This window comes from Netta rufina (assembly GCF_964035555.1).
Source record: "Netta rufina genome assembly, chromosome: 2".
Taxonomy (NCBI): Eukaryota; Metazoa; Chordata; class Aves; order Anseriformes; family Anatidae; genus Netta; species Netta rufina.
In genome coordinates, this window is record NC_140124.1 from 86,540,931 (window position 1) to 86,562,306 (window position 21,376).

At 43.2% G+C, this 21,376-nt stretch overlaps 1 protein-coding gene across 6 annotated transcripts in view; it reads right to left on the reverse strand.

Annotated features, from left to right (window-relative positions):
* Nucleotides 1-21,376, reverse strand: part of GRB10 (growth factor receptor bound protein 10) — a 149,848-nt gene that overhangs the window by 23,076 nt on the left and 105,396 nt on the right. For all 6 annotated transcript variants that reach the window (XM_084282541.1, XM_084282536.1, XM_084282539.1 and 3 more), the window contains one exon: nucleotides 4,624-4,780. In XM_084282541.1, the coding sequence (XP_084138667.1) occupies nucleotides 4,624-4,780 (157 nt within the window). The remainder of the gene's footprint in view (nucleotides 1-4,623; nucleotides 4,781-21,376) is intronic.

The following is a 21,376-nucleotide window of genomic DNA, read 5'->3' on the forward strand; positions in this document are numbered from 1 at the left end:
GATCCCATGTCTTTTAAATCTGTGTTTAGACTGTCAGTCATCACAAGCTTATTGATGACTTCAGAATTTACCATGTTTTGCAATGTCCAGCCTTGCTACAGATTGTGTTTCGAGGGGTTAACACTGAAGATATTCTGTATGTGGTGGCTCTTCCATAAAGAGCTGTTGCTTAATGCACTAGCTGCAACTCTACTTCAAGGGTTAGTTCTTTGACTACTGTACACTGGAATATTACTTCTGATATCAGTTAATTAAGGACATTTTGCACCACCTGAGCCTCCATCACCTAAACCTCCGCATTATCTAGAGGCTTCACAGGTAAATTTCAGGTATCATTGCTGATCTACTGCTATTGTCGTGGTTTTAGGCAACTGCTTAACTCAAATCTCCTCTTTCCACACCATGAGGAAGATGGGGTGATTTTGAGAGTGGAGGGCCCTTCTCTTTTTTGTATTACCCTTGCCCCAGGAAACATTTAATTATATTCATAGGAATCTTCATCACAGTATAAACCCTGGAAGACCACATTCTGCTGCTAGCTGCTGCTGCTATCTCACCAAACAGAGATCTTCACTTTCCTAACACACTGAAGATGATTCCCGTGGAGGCAGGGACAAACCATGTCTTGTTCATTCTGTCTTGAGGAACTGCAGTATAGACAACCATTTGTTTTGCATTTTGATTGTTAGTTTGGGTAAATACACCCAGTGACTGTTTATTAGATGCTTCATATAACTGACCTAGAGATATTTCTTCACCAGATCAAGATCCTTTTGAGATTCTGTAGTGATGTGCCTGCTGATTTAATGCTGAATTTTCATTTTGATGGTGTCAGCCAACTTGAAGGTGCAACTTTTTATAGCAAGTGCATGTAAAAAAGAGGGGAGTTCTGGTCAGTTTGCTACTACTTAGTTGCACAGTTGGGAAGACCTTGGTAACTTGTACTTGGTTACTGCAAGCGGAATGAAATGCCTCTTGACATGCCAGCAGCTCAACTTTAGCCCTGCTTTGAGCTTTGTGCTACAAAACCAGCAGCACAGATGTCAGTCTATTAAGTCCAATGAGTCAGTCTGTCTTCAAGTGTCATTGCAGCTAAAGTGACCAGAAATGTCTCCTTTTCTGTTTATTGGATGGACTCAACTCAGTCTCCTCTGTACGCTTCCTACAGAGGACCAGAACAGACTTCTTTTTTCCCCCTAAACTGCCCTGTACTACTACCTAGACTTACACAGAACTGTGGAACTGATACAAGATGGGAAAATGAGATGGATGCCATACTGAACAACTTGTAGGCATGTCCCAAAATTTCCAATTGGAGAATCACACAAACGACAGGTGGACCAAAGTGTGAACTAGTCCACCCTGTTTTCTATTTTAGCAAGCACTACGTCTAACTGTTACACTTTTAATTTGTGCAGATTAAGGCAAGTCAAATTCAATACAGAGAAACAAGGAAATCAATGTATGAAACTGTGCGATGATTCCTTCTTCTAACCCTACCTACATTTCAGATCCCTACTACTGTTCTTTCCTGCTTCAAGTATATTAGGTAAGATGTACAGTCAGTTCTGCAGCTGAAAATATGAGATTTGTAGGTAGGGATTCTTTCAATGTCCAGATGCATACTATCATGACAATCTGTCTTCATTATTATTATTTCTGTTAATGTCCAATACAGATATCTGTATTATAACCCCATCCTAAACTGACAATGGGTAAGAATGGAGTAGCACATAGGGCGCATAGCATGTTTTAAGGTTAGGTATATGTCTAGCTACAAACCAAATAGCGTGATCAAGTTTTGCAGACTGCTTAGATCTTGACCACAAAGCATTTTAGATACCAGTGGTAAAGCGCAGCAGGAATCATTTACACATGAAATCCAAGCGAGTCTGGTGGTAAATTGCCACACCACTGCCTCCAGTGAGAACAAAAATAATGCGTGCGACCCAATGGCTGTTTGAAGTTATTTGCAAGCACGCGTGTTGTTTGGAAGACAATTGACTATGCGTGCAAAGTAAACCAGTCAGATGAAAGTTCCTTAAAAATTGGGACCTAGAGGATCACCATAGTGATAACTACACAGCTGGCGTCAAAGATTTACTCTTGTCCTCAATCTGCCCAGCATTAAAAAGATGAACTGGTTCTGCAAACTGAGCTCTTTGGAAAGCACTATAAGGAAAGGCCAGGAAAAAAAATGATAGTGAACTTAACAAAGGAACTAGCTTCTTTCGGTGGGCTTCAGGATTACCACCTACAGCATTATTCCAGCAAGGATGTCGCAGGTAAGAAATATGTCTTCTAGAAACACAGGATTCTTGCTGCTCTGGAAACATTTTTCTTTCCACACTGCTAAATACCTACTTGTCATTGCATCTTACTTCTGCTACACCAGATGTGCTACAATCTTATTTTTAGAGGGAAAAATATGGAACATCAGACAGCTAGTGGTAACTTCACCTCTTGTGCAGACAGGTTACTACCTTGATCTGACAGTACCTGAGATACACAGGGAAGCACTTCAGCTAATGAGGACCTAGAAGTGTGCAGCCACATAACAGAAAATTCAAACTGCAACAAAAACTGGGTGGACGCAGGGAAGTTGGTATTTGAAGTTTATTGTGTATGCCACAGTGAATACTTTGGTCTCCGAATAGAAGAAATAGGATGTCATTTTCTTCCATAATATGAACTCTTTCATCCCCTTCTCTGTCCACATCTTCCAAATACTGCACATATGAAATCTGTATCTGAAACATTTTAGCACTCTTTGTTTTACACCCTCAAGCAACACATTACTTTTTTACATGGCCCGGCTGCATGGCCTACAGAGGACAGTCCCGGAGTGGTCCTTGAAGAAAAAGTTTGGTGGCCGCTGCAGTCATAATCTGCACCCCGTATTTCTTAGGACAGCTTGGGCCCCGCTTTGTGCTTCACTGTGAGCCAGAGTTCCAAGATGGGCAGGTTCTAATGTATATAAATGCAGCCTGATAAGTATCTTGCTCTTTTCCCATCATTGTTAATTACCAAGTTATTTGTGTGTAAACAGAAGCTTTTGATTTCCTAATCAGCCTCCTGCCCGATTCATTCAGAGATGTCACACACCAGAGTTTGACAGCACAATTAGTCACCATGGAAGCTATTGTGATGTCACAAACACTGAATTGTGGCATCATTGAATGAATCTGGCAGGAGAAGGATGTTGGTTACAAAGGAGAAGGCTTCTGTTTACACAATACCTTGGTAATCAGCAATGATGGGAAAGGGAATATAGAAAAAGGGAGCCTGGTAGTTTAATGAGCATTGATAAAACTCAACATTTTTAAAGGTTGGTACAAGCATGCATGTGGCATATTAAGCGAAGGGCATAAAGATTCTGTAATTTATACCTTAATTCTTCACCTCGTCCTATGTCCTCAGAACTGAGAGTATATCACAGACATATACACGAGTGCTTCATGTTAAATTTTTCACAGATTTATATATTAGAAGAGATACCCAATTACTACCACTAAGTTATCAGAATATCCTAAGATTTTTAATTGTTATTATTTTGTAGTGCTATTCTACAGAGCAGTGAATTTATCTGTGTTTAACAGTACCAGTGTGGGGCATTACATTTCCGGCAAATTCTTTCCTTTTTTTATTTGTAAGGGTTCCGAATTGCATTTTCAGACATAAAAACCTCTATTAGCTACAAATAGCATTCACAATTCCAGTGCTGGTGATTGCAGCTTACGATTTGTCTTCCCCCTATTTTATAGAAAAAATTCACCATCAAGTGTATCGACTAATACTCCAAATGCTCCACTTTTAAAAGCGTTATTCTACGGTAGATGGAATTATAGATAGCGCATCCAGGCAATATGCAGTTGCAAGCTGCGCATCAGAGCCCTGCAACTAATCAGTGCCACAAAATAACAGGAAAAGCAAGACTGAATAACGTAAGATTCTTTCAGGTACTGTAATTAAACCAATTCGCGGTGTTATTTAACTCCCCACAGTTCTTCCTCTTGCTGCCTTCTTGAAACTGTAACCATGACACCTTAATTTCAATCAGGTGGAGGAGCGGCTGCCTGGGGAGCAGATGCCACCGCTGGTCCAGGAATTGCCCGTGTGCGGCGGGTGGTGCCACCATTTTTCCCTTCCTGAAGTCAAGTTTAGCCGCCCCCCCCCTCCCCGCCCCCCCAGCATGTCTAGCTTTCATAAGCGGTACTGGAGGTATGCGGAGCTGAGTCTGTTCACCCAGGTCTCCCAGCTGGTGATGAGCTGAGCTGTTTCGCAGGACCAGTGCTCTAAGGATCAAGCTTAATTTGCCTAAGCTGTTTATTTGCAATAGCTTCAGACACAGCAAGGTAGCAACAGAGCGCTAGCGTGAAGATTAGACAATTTTTATATTTTTTTTTAAATAAAAATAGAGGATGGGAAACAAGAGAAGGGCTTAAAATGGCTTAAATGCTTAACACATCAAATTGTAATACAGAAAAAGCATGTACGTGACTTCGGCTAATTTCACAAATAAAAGCAGTGGAAAGAAAACATTCCAGCTGGAAGCACATTCACATGAATCACACATATTTCATGTTCCCAGGTAACCATGCCACCCCTTTGACCGTTCCCTACCTAATCCTAGGTGAGGGTGATGCTCCACTAGAGTCCAGCTGTTATCATCCACACAATGACTTTTGTAAACGAGCAGCTGACAGAGGTCCCTGGCTGTCATGTCTGCTAGAATCTCGACCACTTTGCTTGTTCCATCTTCACTAAAGACTTTTACATCCTGCAACATAAAGGGTACACTTACAGATCAACAGCTCTGGAAACAGGTAAACCGCCCAGCTACCGCGGAAACGCGTCCTCGCCGTGTCAGGGGCTGGAGCAGCTCAGCAGCCCGGACGCAGGACACGGAGGACGGACTTTTATAACACTTTGCAGTGATGCCCCTGGCCACCTGCCCCCCCGCCCCCCAACACCTCCCTGCACTATGCGAAGGTGAAGCAGCGTTAATATGACCACAGACACAGGAAAAAAGTGAGGGAGCAGGTTCTTTATCGAGCTGTGCGAGGTAAGCAAACATGAAACAGTATCAGGAGAGTACTTCTGCAGCAGTGGGTACAGGAAATTAAATGCAGTCGAACACACACACAGTTTTCTTTGCAGTCCAGCTGGAGGCCTTTGGGCATTTACGGAGTAACAGGCCAAGACCCCGCAGATTAAAAATGGCTCTTCTCGTTCCCCGCTAACTTTGGATTGTTTCGCTCGGGGAAGTCCCGCTCGCGGCCCAATTAGCCAGCACCGTCCACGCATCTCTCTCCCTTTCCCCGACTTCTCCTTTGATCCTGGCTTTACAGTAGTTGGAAACCAACCGTGCGTGCCCTGCACATCCCAAGTATTAATGGAGATGAAAGAACAAGTCAGGAACCTTATCCCCACCTCCTGAATTACAGGGATGCTCTCCTCTTTGCATTGTTCTGCTCAGACAAGATACACTTGCTGCAGAATTATTTCTCGCCGCGAACGCGCAGGTTCACGCTGTAGATTAACTCCACGTCCCCAGCGCTCTGCATCCTAGCCAGAGAAGACAAACCTTAACCAGAACCTGCAGGGTAATTCGAGATGGAAAATCTTACCTCAACAGCACGTAAAAGGCAGCAGTCGGAAGAGCAAGATGGCATTTTAAATAGAGGTTGCCTCTTGAAAGAGAGTTTGTTCTCTGCCTCTCCCAACCCTCGGCGGACTACGGCTGCGCGCCCGGGGTGGCTGCGGTGTCAGCGGCTCACCGCGCTGTACCTGTCACGTAGCCCCTGCCACGGGGACTGTTTCTGGGGAGGGAGACAACTCCGCCGGAGCTCCACTCAAAGGGTTACACGCAATCTTTGCGGTAGTGAATCAAACCACACTGTGCAGACCAATCCTGGCCCTCCCTCTGACTGATGTAATCATTTCCCACACACTATCAGACTTCCAAATTATTCCCGCCCCCCCCAACAACACCACAACACACTCACACAAACTTACAAAGGAAACACGCTTTTACGACCGACCGCCGGCCGGAGAAAACCCCAAAAACTTCAAAGGGAGGGGGGGGACCCCGTGCGCTCCCCGCCGCCCCCCCAGGCAGCGGCCGGTGCCACCCACCCACACCTCCTCGGGACGGTGCCGGGCCCCGGGCCCTGCGAGCCAGACCTTGGGGCCCCCCAGCCCCAAAGGTGCCTGTTCAGGACGAGCTGGGCTCTTTTGGGATGGAGGGAGGGAGGGGGAGCCCCAGTTGCTGTCGCCCCGGGGAAGGCATGCGTGCTGCTCAGCCCTGGGGTGCCCCCCGGCTTTGTGCTGCCCCCGGGCGCACCGGGTGCTTGCCGTGCCCCCAGCTCGGGTCCAGGGTGCCCCAGTGAAGGGAGCAGGGTGGGTGAGTGGCAAGCAGGCAGGCAGCGGGGCAGGAACGGGCTTTGGGCTTCTCAGCTCTTTCTGTATGGAAGCCAAGGTGCACAGGGTGGGCTGACTGCACCCCGAAGCTGCCTGGGGCCGCAGCTGCCCTGCAGCCTGCCTCAGCCCACCCCAGGGCACCGCTGCCTCAGCCTCAGCCCGCTGCTCCTCACCTGCCACTCTGCTGGCACCGAGGCAGCGGTGAGGGCAGGCTGACAGGAACGGGAAGACTTAGTGGAGTATGGACAGTGGAAGAAACCTGCCTTTGCTGCCCACTTACACCAAGATCCCTTGGTGAGAAGTGTCCCACCCCGTCACCCCTTGCCTCATGCAAGAGCTGACACTGGCTGTCTTGAGGTGCGACAGCATCTCATGGCAGCCATGGGGCATGGGGCTGCTGCTGCTGCTGCTGCTTCATGCCACCCAGCTGTAGCACCATGCTCCTCCGGCCCACCTGCCAGGCACCCCAACACTCCCACAGCAGAGTCACCATTAGAGGTGGGCCATCAGCACCCCTACGATCGGCCCCCAAGGCCAGCCGGCAGCGGTGCTTTCTAAGGGCTCCTCTAAAGCTAGGGGACCAGCACTGGGTTGAGCGGGCAGCCCGGGTGCAGAAATGAGCAAGTTAACATCACTGACTATTAATAGTGCTGTGTTTGCTAGCAAGGACAGCACAAGGCCACGTATCACCGCTGACATCAGGGATATAAAAGACTACATCAGTAGCGGATGTAACGGCCTGAGCTGAACCCTATGACAGAGGACAAGAGAGACAGAAGTGAGATGAAACCCCACGCCTCTGTGGAGGCAAGACCGCAATGGTCCATAAGAGCCTTATGCCAAAGGCAAGGGGATTTTATGTCCCCGCAGAACGCTGCGGAGCATGACGTGTAACCACAATGCAGAAACCAGCCTGACAAAAACGATCCAGCTCCAAACTTTCTGATGCTTTCAGCGACAAAAGAGGCAGGTAACAGGATTCCTATATCGCAGATGGGACTTGGAGTGAGCTGGTCCGATCCAACCCTCTTGCACTCCCTATCATTTTTTTCTTTCTTTTTTTTTTTTTTTTTCCAAGGAAGAACCCGCCACTTTAAGATGCAAAGGGCTCCCCATTCAAACTTCTTCCACCAGAAATATTGTTTCACTTGCAAAATTGATCCAGGGCTTAATATCTCCAAAGCAAAATGAGGCAGAACTCATTCTGAATAAAATACTCTGATAATGAAAACACTTAGCCTGAAGAGGGGGTTCAGAAAGTTAGTTTGACACTTTTGCCCTGCATCGCTCAGAAAAATGCAGTGAAATGCAACAGCAGACTGCCTGCAACAGTGATTTACAAAAGGCCCCAATTACGTCAGCAGCACAAGGCACCTTCTATTCAAAATTAAGGTTAAGAATGCTAAGCCAACCAGAGCGCTATATTGGCTGAACATTCAGTGCTTTACAGTGCAGAGGAGCAGATAACAGACTGCACCATTGTTCTGCGAGGAATTCTTCCCCCCAGCTTTCTTTCTTTCCTTTTTTTTTTTTTTTTCGTTTAAAAGACAAAGACTGAAAAATTAAAAATTTAAAAGAACATTAATATTCATCACTTCGCTAGTTTCATATAATGGGTCGCGTACCACGAGTACCCTCATCGTTATTTCATCTTATAGCCTCAGCTCCTCAACCTCATGGTACCAAGTGGAATATTTTGTGTGCATCAAGTAATGCAAACATTATAAGGAACGAGGACAAAAAAATAAACCCGGTCGTGTCACAGTCACACTACTTTCTTCCTGCTTCTCCACTTTTCTATTTGTACCATTTTCTTTCCTTTTTCTGCAAAGGAAAACTTATGACTGTATACAATTATCATAAAAAAACCCTCAGGCTTTGAAGTGAAGTTATGCTGACAATCTTCGGCATCAAACAGATCCAAATTTGCATTCTACAATCTGAAACAGATCACAGCGTAATTTATGCCAGTGCTAACCAACCTTTGCTGGCCTGGACTACGACTCCAAACTGAGTATAAGGAGAGAGCACCAGTTACCAGAAGGGCTGTCCAGTTGAAAACTAATAGGTAAAAGGTTCTGAAAAAGTTTTGCTTTTTAACAGCCAAAGATCAGACACGTCACAGAAAGTCATTAAAACACACTGTAGAGTCATTTCAGTTTTCTGTCATACCAAAAGCTGCACAAACTAAACATCAGTCCGTCAGGTTTTGACTTTCATCCCCTGATTTCACTCATTTGTTCAGGCATGAGACACATCTTATCAATGATGTCGATAAAAAGAAAACTGAAGTGAAACACATGTACCTTGTACAGGCAGAATGTGTGATTTGTTCCTGAAGGCACCTATGTAACAGGCAGGTAGGCACACTAAGATTGCACTTGCACTTTCCACTGGAACCCCGTTTCGATGCGATCATTCATTTTTTTCCAAAAGCTTTCTGCACTCATGGGCTTACAAGAGTAGGATCAGAGCCGCTGGAGAAACCGGGAAGCTTTCAGCCAACTCAAAGCCGCTGAAGACTCAAGCTCTGCATGCACTGCACCCTTGAACTGCTATTTGCCTAGCTGAAGAGGTAACAGAAAAGTCAGGGCTTGCTTCCTGAAGGTGGGAAAGAAAAGCCTCCAGGCATGCTCTGAGCACACCTGACAGGCAGGCAGCCCCATCAGCCCCATTGGCACCCTGGAGAACCACCCAGTCCCCCCTTACTTGCCCAGCAGCACTGAGGCAGCTTTGTAAGGCGAGGGAATTTCAAGTGCTGCAATGAAATAAATATATAGGTCAACCCTATGGCTCTTTATGCCTCCTTTGTTACACAGCTCATGCAGGAAAGAAAGCCCTTCAGACAAACAGCAGCAGTAATAGCAATAAATTGCAGATAGGACCACTTATATACAAGTCATTAGACAGTACTTATTTATATATATAAAAAAAGTGAGTTATTTGATCACTGCTTTTTTTTCTTTTTCTTTTTCTTTTTTTTTTCTCCCTCTACATACAAACATAAAACCCTAGGAAATGCTGAGGTTAAGGTTCTCATAGCAACATTAACTCTCTCATCTAGCATATACTATATTTAGGTACACATTTAACAGCCTATGAACAACAAAGGAGAGCAATTGTTGTAAGATCAAGATCTTAGTCTTTGACTTTCATATTCAGAGAAGAAATCAAAAGAAAAAAAAAAAAAGACTTGCCAATGTTATAAAACCCTGATTGTATCTCTCTTTGCTGGGGTATCAAATTTTAAATCCATTTCCAAGAGTCCAAGGAACAACTTGACAAGAAAGGGAATCACAGTATCATCACATGTTCAGCAGTCATCAAACACCAATATTAATACCATACAATTTGTGAGGGTCGTAGCAGCGAGACAAGTTGTGGGAGCCACAGTGGTAGGGGCAGAGGAGAGCAGGGCAGGATTAACACTCAGTTCGAGTAAGCATCTATATTTGGATGCCAGCGCTTCAGAACTGCTCGTGTACAAATGCCCAGGCCCAGATTCACCCCAGGTAATTTTAGAGAGTTGAATTCCTTCTGAAGCTCAGGGAGAGAGATGGGGTAACTTAAGAGCTAAGGCACATGATAAAGGCATTTGCGTCTCTCTGCTAGCTGCAGAGAGAATCCAGGCTCCTAACTCGGGACTTCGTCTGGATACCTTAAGCTACATTGGCCGAATTCAGGCCTCAGTGACTAATCAAGCAAGCACGTCTCCCTGCACTATAGGCATAATTACAGACTGCAATTGTTGACATTTGAGCTTAAAAAAAAAAATTAGCCAGTGTGTGATGTTGCATATATACAAAGCGCATTCAAAAGAACTCACACGATGAGAACATTTGGTGTCCAATTAAAGTTTAAAACCCAAACGTTGTGAAAACCAGAATATTGTGGAAATAAACCGAAGCTTTTCCTCCTCTCATTCGAAAACTTTGTGTAAAAATGGCCATTTGGTATGGGAACACCTGATGAAATCTGGTCTGACTGTTTCTATCTTCTCAAAGCTTCAAGTAATAGCCCTCTGTGTAAGGTTAGGCTTGCATCATAACTGAGATGAAACTTCAAGAATCTCAGCTGTTTACATATAAGGGAGTGGACTGTGCCATGAACCTTTAAGAAAAGACTGTACCAAGAAGATTTTCAAGACATAAGCACTGCCTGTGTAACAGAAGATTTATTCCAGCATGTTCTCAGCATATTTGAAGGCTGAAGGTTTGGAAACTGCAAGTTCCTACCCTGTAATTTCCATATTTTACAAATAAATAGCAGAATGCAATTTTAAGTGCTACATGCCTACATACAGACAACACACTGATTTTCTGTCAGTATCCCCCAAAGCTATTTCTCTCTCTTTCCACCTTTGGTTTGATGCTCACACGTTCAGTTAAGTCATTTGACCCATTTGACATTTTTCAGTCTTCCCACTCGATTCCTCCTATGCCTCCAGTAATTTTTAGGTAAAATAAAGGAGAAAGACTAATTTTCAATCCTTGCAACAGAGTAACAATAGGCCTTTATGAGTTTTGCTGAAGCTTCGGGGTATCTGCAGGATACTGGAGGTGAGAAAGCTTGGGAAGGAATCCAGGCAGACTCTTCAACAGCTACCAGTCCAAGAGGTGGGAAGGCAAGCCAGTGACAGCCAGCTCACCCAGTCCTGAACGTGGGGTCCAGACTCCTCATGTGGCCGTAGCACCAACAGATTGCCTCTTCTTCTTTGCCTGAGTCCTCTGCCACCCAGCATTTCCCATGACTTTTGATGGTCGGTCTGCAAATGAGTTCCTTTTGCTCCACACAGCTCCTCCCAACAGCAGTTGCTTTTCATGCAAAAACCCTTTCTAGTTTCTAGATCCTTTATGTAAGTAAAAAAGATAGTTACAGACACTGTTACACTCCTTTGATTATGTAATGAAAGACATTAAGTGGTGTTGCTGGCATTAACCTTTATCTGCCATATACTTTATTGCGCAATTTATCCCCAGATAGTTTGCAATCTTCCTCAGCTGTGCTTACAGAATGCATTATTTATCGTCTGAATTTGCTCCAAGAGAAAGGTTTACTAAAAAAAGTTCTTGCGAGCACAATACAAGTACCTAATAATCCTAGAAAGGGTAATACAAAGAAAAACCATAATAATTTCTTGATTAAAATTCTTAAGTAACCAAGCTAGTTACCGAGTATTTTAAATTGTTTAGCCATTATAAATTACTCTTTAGAAAAGGAATTATTACCACATCTTCCTTGCTGTACAGGCTTTCAACCACAAGAACCACATTAATTTGAAGCTTGGCAGACAGCGTAACAAGGCTCCGGGGAGCAGCCTTCCTTAGGATTTAGAAAAATGGTGCAGGTCCCGATGACTTGCACGGCTGCTTCTTTCCCAGGAGGACACTGTGACAACTGCAGCTGGGGCACTTGCCATTTGAGAGCCCTGGCCACGCTCTGAGCCAAAAAGCCACCTCAGTAGAGGGTCCAGCAATGTACAATTAGCTTCTCACTATGATTTACTATTGCCTGAGTGCAACCTCCACACGGACAGTCTGCACAATGCCCCCTCCCTTCCAGGCTTGTCCGAGGAAAAAGGAGCAGAGAGGTTATGGGGCATTATCACAGGAACACCGTGCAGAGTTGTCCATACAGCTGGACTCAGTGCCAGCCCTTGGTCTGCATGCACTGCCCCAGCCACATATGATTAGGAAAGGGACTGGAGACCACTTTTGAAGATGTCTTTGGAAACCAAGGATGAGTATTCGAAAATACTGCATGGGAAAACTTTTGGGGGCAGTGACTGTCTCTTACGTAGCACAGCAAGATCCCGCGTTTCTGACTGTGGTAGATGCAGTAACAGAAACAAAACAAAAACCCCGACCCCACAGTCAGGGATGATGCCAAATAAGCTATATTGGGAATGTCCAGACACGGCCAAACAAACACATCATATTAAGAACTAGTAGTTATGAAACCGATGGTGAACAACTGCAATCCCATTTACCTAGTCTGGTAACAAAGAAATGTAAGCAAACACCATATTTTTGAGACTCAAAGGATATAGGGCTGGTCAGAAATTACAACCTTAGAATGCAATACAGAGGAACAGAAAGACAGACCCTCTTCCCACCCCTGTATCTCCCTCTCCTTCCTTCCTTCTGCTCCTACACCCCCCACCAAAAATAAATAAATATATAAATAAGCAAATGTAATCACAAGGAGTGAAAAGGCAAAGGAATTAAGAACTTTTGAACTTGTTCCCTGGTGCAGGTGAGAGCAGAGTTCCTAAGGTTTTCTCTGCAGCTCTGAAGGCTAAAAGAAATTAAAAATAAATTAATAAAAGCAAGTTCTCAGCTGAAGCCCCAGCTCCTGAATCTGACGCTTCCTTGCCAGAGTTGGGAATATCAGGATAAAAAGAGTTTTCACAAAATGTATGGAGGTGTCTTGGATTAAAAGAAGCAATTATCTGTCCTTCCAAGAGTCACCTTATTACCCTTCACGTCCAAATGAAACAAAACTGATGTCACAGTCCAGGAAGTTACAACTAAGCTACAAGTCAAGAGGGGGAGGCTGTAAACCAAAACAGAAAATGAAACTTTTGGGGAAAAACTCCATGAACTCGATAGCTTCATCAGAGAAGAATCAAGCGTGGTACATTGCAAAGGGACATGACACGGGGCTACAGCAAACTGAAGAGTGAAACCATGAAAAAGAGAGCAACTTAGGGCAGTGAAAAGGGTAACGTGAGCTAATGAAAGAAAAGGCAAAAACTGGAGAAAGACTCCTAAGAAGACTGTATATAACCTCCGGGCACGTGAGGAACAACGATTGTTTAACGGTGCTGACCTCAAGTATAAATACACTATGAACAGGCTAATGACCCTTGCGTGCTGAGAAGCCTAAGAGCTCCCGTGCACCTCGGAAATATAAATTTCCTGCACTTCAATAGCCTCAGTTGCAACTCACAACAGTTTTCCCAACAGGGCTGAGTTCGTCCTGTTCCGGCAACAGAAGAGGGATGCTTTGCAATCGGCGGTAGGCAGCGTGGTAAAGCATCGCTAATGCGTGGCCATCAGCTCCTTCCTCACTGTGCCGTACTCAGAAATGCTGCTGAACGTCCTGTCTTCTCCCACGTTACTGGCGCTGGACGCCGGCGATTTCAAGCCGCGGGCATTGGCTGATTGTCGCCGCCTGCGGCTTTCAGGATGTTTTATAGGTCGGTTTGTCACACACAATAACGCTTCGAACAGAACTGCTCACATTGGGAGCGTCTTTCTGTGCAACTCTGTAAGCATCAGTCACTTGTGCGACCAGAATTAACCCCTACAGATCGGAGCCTGAGAAAGGTTATGTCAACGGGAGAGGAGGCCTCATGCTATCCTCTCCCCAGTAAATGTGTAATTCACATTTTCAGCAATTGCTTTAATCAGCAACTGCTCCACAGAGCTGCTCTGCTGTTTAAATTTTAGTAAATTATTTGGAGAGTGGCGCAAAACAATGGTTTTCCCCAAATTCAAGAACGATCTACCCAAAGTTTCCAGGGCTGATGCAAAATCTGGGGATATGTCATCATGACTAAGCTGGATGTTCTCTCCTGAACACTGCAAGCCCTGTGCAAATCTCACTCCTTTCCAACCTGATGAAAGGAAGACTTACTCATTTTCGGTGGAAAAAAAGTGAGAAAAATATTGGAGAAAACCCAAGCGCAACTGTACAAGGGACTGTTCAGTAGACACTGTCTAGGCACCCCTCCCCAAAACACCTGGCGTGGAGACTGATGTTACCGAGACATTTTTCCCATCTCCCATTACGCTGTTGCACCCCTTCAGCCCCATGCATGCTGTGGCACCAGCAGCAATGCTGGGAGGTTTCACTCCATGCCCGGTGTCTCCAGCGTGTCTCTCCGAGGTCCCTCTCGAGGGCTCACTGCAGGCCGTTTTGTATTCCCCTTCCTCCTAGTGGGGGCACTGCAAACAAAAAAACAAAAACAAAAAAACCCACACAACCCAACCCTTTGCCTAGCTCACAGGGACAAATTCCCTGCTGCCATGGTTACCACTCCAACTTCTCTTGTGGAACTAGAAATAAAAAAACTTCCCTGAGAACAGAAGGCTATATAATGTTAGCTCTCCCTCCCTCCCCTCACTCATCATTGTTAGCCACTAAATCAGCTACATCTGGCATATTTAATTTGGGCTAAATAAAATGTCACTAATTAAAAAGATGCCGAACAAGCAATACATGACATTACAGCAACGGAGAGCTTAGGATCTGAACGCAGCCTCTTAGGAACTGAAAAGATTCAGCTAGTTTTTACCAAAAGCTGAGAAACAAAGGCAACTAACTGAATGGTCCTCTATACAATCATACTCTCTAGCAGCTCTCCCTTATCATCTAGGTGTACCCAGGTTTCCAAGCATCGCTTCCTGGAGCAGCAGTGGCTCAAGAGCAAAGCAGTCAGCTCATTATATACAGCATTATTAGCCTGCAAGTCTGCAGCGCTCATGCTAACTTTTAAAAAGAAGGTTACTTCGCAAAAGCTACAATGGATCAGATGTTCAGCAGGCAGGCACGCAAGCTGCTTTAAAGCACCCGTGGCCACGGAGCAGTCCCTGAGCAGCAGCAGCCTCTCCTCTCCTCTCTCATGTTCTCCGTGCTGTTTGCAGCAGCCTAATTCAATGTATTCCACACCACTCCACCAGACTAGCTCCAACCCTCCTGCCTCACAACTTGACCAATGTGCCACTTCTCTGCATCTCCTACCGCAGCTCACATCGCTGGGATATCTTCCCCCAGATGTGAACGCCACTTCATACTGCCGACCAACACAGCTACCTGTTCAAAAGCAGCTCCTCTCACCTTGACATCAATACGTCCCCACAGATATTCTCATCATACTCCCAGACCTTTTTTTAATCTTTTTGCATACATCAGTATCAGCATTTCACTGCTACTTATCAAACAATGCAAAGCTTCACTGCATCACAGAAACCTCATTTCACAGCCGTTAAATGTTTCCCATCATCTTTTTTGCCAGCTAGTAATATTTTATTCTAAAGCTGGACTATCCCATACGATTAGCTGAATAAGCATTCGAGTGATTTCATTTTCATTGCCTCCAAGGCTGAGGGTTTCCCATGAGAAGAGATCTTCTGTGTGCTCTGGTCCAGGTTTTCAGCATTTGTAAATCAGACTACTGTCTCCTGTTTCTGCTGGTATGACGCAGAACAGGTATCTGGCTATACATTTATTACCTGTGCTTAATTTCATTCCTATTGATGGTCAAATAAGACCCAAACATGCAACAGAGAAAACCCCAGCAATGAAGCAAACTTTAACAGAATTCTTATGAGATGTTTTAAGTAGATTGTGTTGATAATGCTGACACACGCTAGGCCATCAGCCTGTGCTAAGTAAAAAGATTACTCTTCTTAGAAACTCAGTATTCATAAATGAATTACTGTGGGCTTTATCGTCACAATTCCAAACTTCAATATTAGGACAGAGCAGGAAAGCGACATATTTCAGAGCCATCATGCCTTCCACCTGTTTTCCATTGTAAAAGTTGAACAATCGCAGAACAGTTGAGGTTGGAAGGGGCTTTTGGCGGTCATCTTGTTCAAACCTCCTGCTTAAGCAAGGACATGTAGAACAGGCTTCCCAGGACCATGTGCAGAAGCTTTTGATCATCTCTAGGGTGGGACACTCCACAGCCTCTCCGGGCAACCTCTACTGGTGTTCAGTTGTCCAAACAGTAAAGAAGTGCTTTCTGATGTTCAGATGGAGCCTCCTGTGTTTCTTCGGCTTGTGCCCATTCCCTCTTGTCCTGTCACCAGGCACCACTGAAAAGAGCTCGACTCCATTCTCTTTGCATCTTCCCTTCAGGTATTCACATATATTGATGAGATGCCTCCTCAGCCTCCTCTTCTCCGGGCTGAACAGTTGCAGTTCTCTCAGCCTCTCCTCAAAGAAGAGGTGCTCCAATCCCTTCGTCATCTTTGTTGCTCTTCACTGGACTCTGTCCAGTATGTCCATGTCTTTCTTGTATTGGGGGGCCAGAACTGGACACAGCACTCCAGGTGTGGCCTCCGCAGTGCTGAGCAGAGGGGAAGGATCACCTCCCTTGATCTGCTGGCAACACTTTGCCTAACGCAGGTCAGGACACCTTTAGTCACCTTTGCCACAAGGACACGTTGCTGTTCAGCTTGGTGTGCACCAAGACCCAAGGTCCTTTACTGCCAAGCTGCTTTACAGATGGGTGGCCATGTGCTCATGCCTGGCGTTGTTCCTCCCCAGGTACAGGGCTTTGCACTTCCCCTCGCTGAACTTCACAAGGCTCCTGGTTAGCCCTTTTCTCCAGCCTTTTGTCTCTTACACAGATAGTGCAGTTACACACGTACTTACTTAAAAGTATTAAGAATCTAGTGAAATTTGATCACTGTTTAGGGATCCTAGAATGTTTCATCAACATTTTCCCAAGGCATGCTACAGTGGTTCAAAGTGGTTTAGAAACACTTCAAAATCCACTTGACAAAGGCTGATGAACTTAACTATGTAATTATAAATATGAGGTAGTGTGCTGAAACCAATGTCGCAATTACAACATGCTTCCTGATATAAAACTAGATAACAGAATGCTAGAGACTTGATGTCAGAGCTGGCATGAAAGAAAATGCCACTTCTTCATTCAACATCTGCTTCAGATTATTTTACATGGAAGTGGCTGCTGCTCTGAAGCTGTCAGGACAGCTTCCAATTAAGCCATCTTATCTTTGAAGCTGATTGGAAGCAAAGCTTTCTCCTCCCTATAGGCATCCCCCTAAAATTAGATAATGAGACAACTTCCAAATGTATTTATTCTGTGTTGTCCACCCAATTAAACATCTTGCACAAATGCAATCAATGAGTCTTCCCTCTAATTGAAAAGCTTATCCAACAATTTTCATGAGATTCCCATCAAACATTTAAAATAATTAGCTGCATTAGAAATACATTTATATTCAAATAGCTCACATGTCTAGTTTCTTTGTTTAGCATAGACAAACGAATATGAAAAAGATCCCCAGAGAAAATGAACAAATACTGGGTGAATCTTTTCTTTAAGACAATAGACACTCCCTAGAAACCAATTCTGCATGGTATTAAAAGGGAAATCTTTGAACAATGGCCTTATTACTGTAACTGATCGTGAAGAAATCAATCATTTGCAACACTCAGAAAGACAATGACAAGGGATTTGACTTTGTATTTTTATATCTTGTAGATGACATAAGTCTTTATGTTGAAGAATGCTTTCCTCTTCCCCTTCTCCCTATATTATTGTCAATAAGTTAAATAAATCCACCATACAAAGCCACTGGTAATTTCTATCCTGGCACAAAGAACAATTTTTAAAGAGTTTTGATGGCTCTGCATTTACATCATGGATATTTATTGGGAATTATGTTTAGAAAAAACTTAATCATTTAAACCTTCTTAAACTGAACCATAGACAAACTGAAAGAGAATGTAAAAGCACTGATGTAAAATTTATTTTGCATTTCACAAGTTCATTTTCTTTTTTTCCAGATTGACTGGCAGAAGGTAGACCAACCTTTGGACATCTTTCTCATTTTGAAGCTTTTATTTCTATGAATAAGTTAATTCCATCCCAATCCAAAATAAACCATTTCAAATATGGCACACGCTTCACAAACAGACCCAGCTATATAAGAACAACTTTAAGACAGCTAGGCTTAAAGGGCCAAAGTACAACTTAGATCAACATATAACAGAAGATAAGTAAACATTTCTGTTTAGGGTCCTGGACAACATACTACATTTAACACTCCTTTCTAGTCAGGACTTTACTCTCTAAATAAATAAGCATATATGAATGAAAATAGTGTTTTGCTCTGTTTGATTTATTTACACACTAGCTTAGTTTTGGTATGAACTTGAATATTAACCAAGTTCTACTTGCTTTGGAGTATATGCTTATTGTCGTCCTCCATTTACGTAAACTGGCAATATACACTCAAATTTCATTGTATAGGTTTCAACTTAGATTTCAACATCTACCACTTCTGCTCAATCAACATTAGATTATTTTAGCTTAACAATATAATTGTACATGTCAAGGCTATTTTATTTTAAAGTGTAAAGTGTCCATTAAAAATATATATGTATTGCATCAATTTCTAGATCTGTGTCCAACACAAATCTATCCCAATTTCTGCATTGAATTCTGAATTATCACTCCTTTTTTCATTCATTTAGAGACAATGCTATATGTGCGGAAAACTTTCTTGCCTTTTCCAGCTTCAGAAAGTTGTATCTTTGACTGGTGGTTTAGCAATAACAGTAATTCTGATTGGAGAAAAATCTATCTTGCCTTTTGTATAACACAGAAAATTGAGACAAGGTTTGCCTCTTCCACAACTCTCCCATCTTATTGTACAAGATTACACATTGCAAAAGGCAAACATTTTGGCTTGCTGCAGAGTATTAATGAAAAATACTCTGGAGTAAAACTATTTTCTGTTCAGCTGTTGCTCATATACCCATCAACCAAACAGATATTCATCAGACCCAAAGTGTAACCTAGAATAAAGAGTGGTTTTGTGGACTTTTTGATGGAGTTCTTCAGGTTCTTCTTCCAGTGTGCTCAATCATGCAGAGAACAACCCAAGTTTGATTGCTGTACTTGCATCAACGGAGGTTCCGCCAACACACACGCTCCATGAATTTCACTTTTTGAAATATAACCAAATAGCTCATGCATGAACTTATGAAAGCTACGCTATGAAAACTGTTTAGAGAATAATTGAAAAGGTTCATCCTCTTCAAGCCATATAACATACTTCCTCTCCTATAGACAGTGCCATGTTAGGCCTAATAGCCTGACCTTCTCTGTAAAGACCATTATGTTCCACGTGTACAGAATGGATTAGATAAATTACTAGGTAGCTTCACTGTAGAGTTTAGCATGGAAACCACCTTGAGAGGACAAATGTAGCTTATCTCAAGCATTACGGTAACATCCTAATGACTTTGACACTTCAATGACAAGATATAATTAATTTAGGAAATTCCCTCCTCCTTTGCAAACCAACTTAAGTTTGTTGCATTTGGTTTTCTACTCAAAACAAATGCTGAGGGCAGCCTTCCCTATCATAATATCAGCTGGCAAATCAGAGGCCATTACTTTCTGAAAGGGCGGTCAAATTCCTTCAAATTTCACCACAGAAACTTCTGCTGTCAACTCTCCCCTATGGGCTTACTTGATTTTGAATCTCTTTTTCCCTTCTCAACGATTCCTGTTTGTTCCTCGGACACATTCTTTCACAGAATTGGGGCCACTGTAAGGCATCAAGTACTGATGGCTATAAGTGTCTGTCCATGAAAGTCCATATCCCTTTCCCAAATCATGTATAAATAAATCTGTCTGTTGAAAATTCTACCTCAGATGTCCAAACGCTACATACTAAAGGTAAAATACTAAGTAAACACATGGAAGAGCTCTGACTTTAATTAATTTGCACAACAGGAATGTGGTTATAAACTGATTGTTTTTCAGAGGCCCTTAGCAGATGACAGAAAAAAAAAATCATCCCTACGCAGCTGCCAGCATCTCTCCAGAGAGATAAATTCTGATGTTTCTGCCATGTGAAGTAACTGATGAGAAGGTCAGCCAGTCAGGTGAATGGTCAACAAAAATGTCCCACTTAGAATCAAAGCCAGATTTCGGTCTAGTAAGAAAGTTCAGTAACTTAAGGGAAGGAAAGGATGCTCTCCATCATAGATCACTAACTTAAACTATCAGTTTAAGATGCTTTTTTGCATTCTGTCCAAACTGTGCAGAGGTGGTATTCATTTGAGTTGTCACTAGCCATTTCAATCTAGGCATAAAGTCTTCACTAATCATTTAGGTTCCTACTACGTGTATAATCAATGAAAAGAGAAAGAGGCCCTTTAATGCAATTTATCTTCTTCTATAATTTTGCTACCCCGAAATGTCATGAATATTCTTGAAAGGAAACACTCAGGCAAGCAACCAAAATCAGATACTCAATCACAGAAATAAATCTCACCCAAAGACTGTCTAAAGGTGAAAAACTACAATAAATGGATGCATAATATTACATTCCCTTGTCTCTCTATCTGTATGTGTAAAGAAATACTACCTAAGATTTGCTCAGTAGAGGAACTTCTTGGAAAGTCCTATTCTGCTTTTACTACAGAATAAAGGGAAATAGATTAAATTCTGTAAAGGGAAATAGATTAAATTCTGTAAAGAACTTTTTGTTCCCCCCATGGAGTGACATAACTTTGAGTGGAGCACACACTACTCTCTGTCCCTTAGTCAGACATGAGGCTAATGAACCACAACATGGAATGCAACACCTTTCTGAAGTAGCACTCAGTGTTATTTTTAAAATGAGGGAAGCAGCTACCTGAAGAGGTATTTGAGCAGAAGGATTGTAAAAGATTGGGGCTATCATATCTACCTTGAAAGAATCTGACAGCAGGGCTCTGATAACCTAAGAGTGATTACGCCCAACTTTTGTCAGAGCTTACTTGTGACTTTGTACATTGACTTCCAGCCAACTGCTGGCATCAGCATTTACGGTATCAAGTCAGATGCAGAACGATGAAGATCATCTCCAGCAAGAAATTCCAGTATCTTTTTTCAAAGTTAGAGGTTTTCATCTGAACTTCTTGCAAGCTGAGATTCAAGAAGGGCTGCCCACAGTTGAGATAAATGACTGTGCTGGATATGTTCATTCATCTACATACTACTTTACAGTAGCTAAAAAAATAATGCCAGTGCACAATGAATAAAATGAAATGCGCGCTCTTTATAACTCAATATTGAATCAAAGTACTTAATTCCAGATATTGGTAGTTCAGCTGCAGCATACAAACCTGACTTGCAATCATGTTTCACGAAGCCAAAGATGCCCTTTCCAGTCACTGCTAGTGTTGG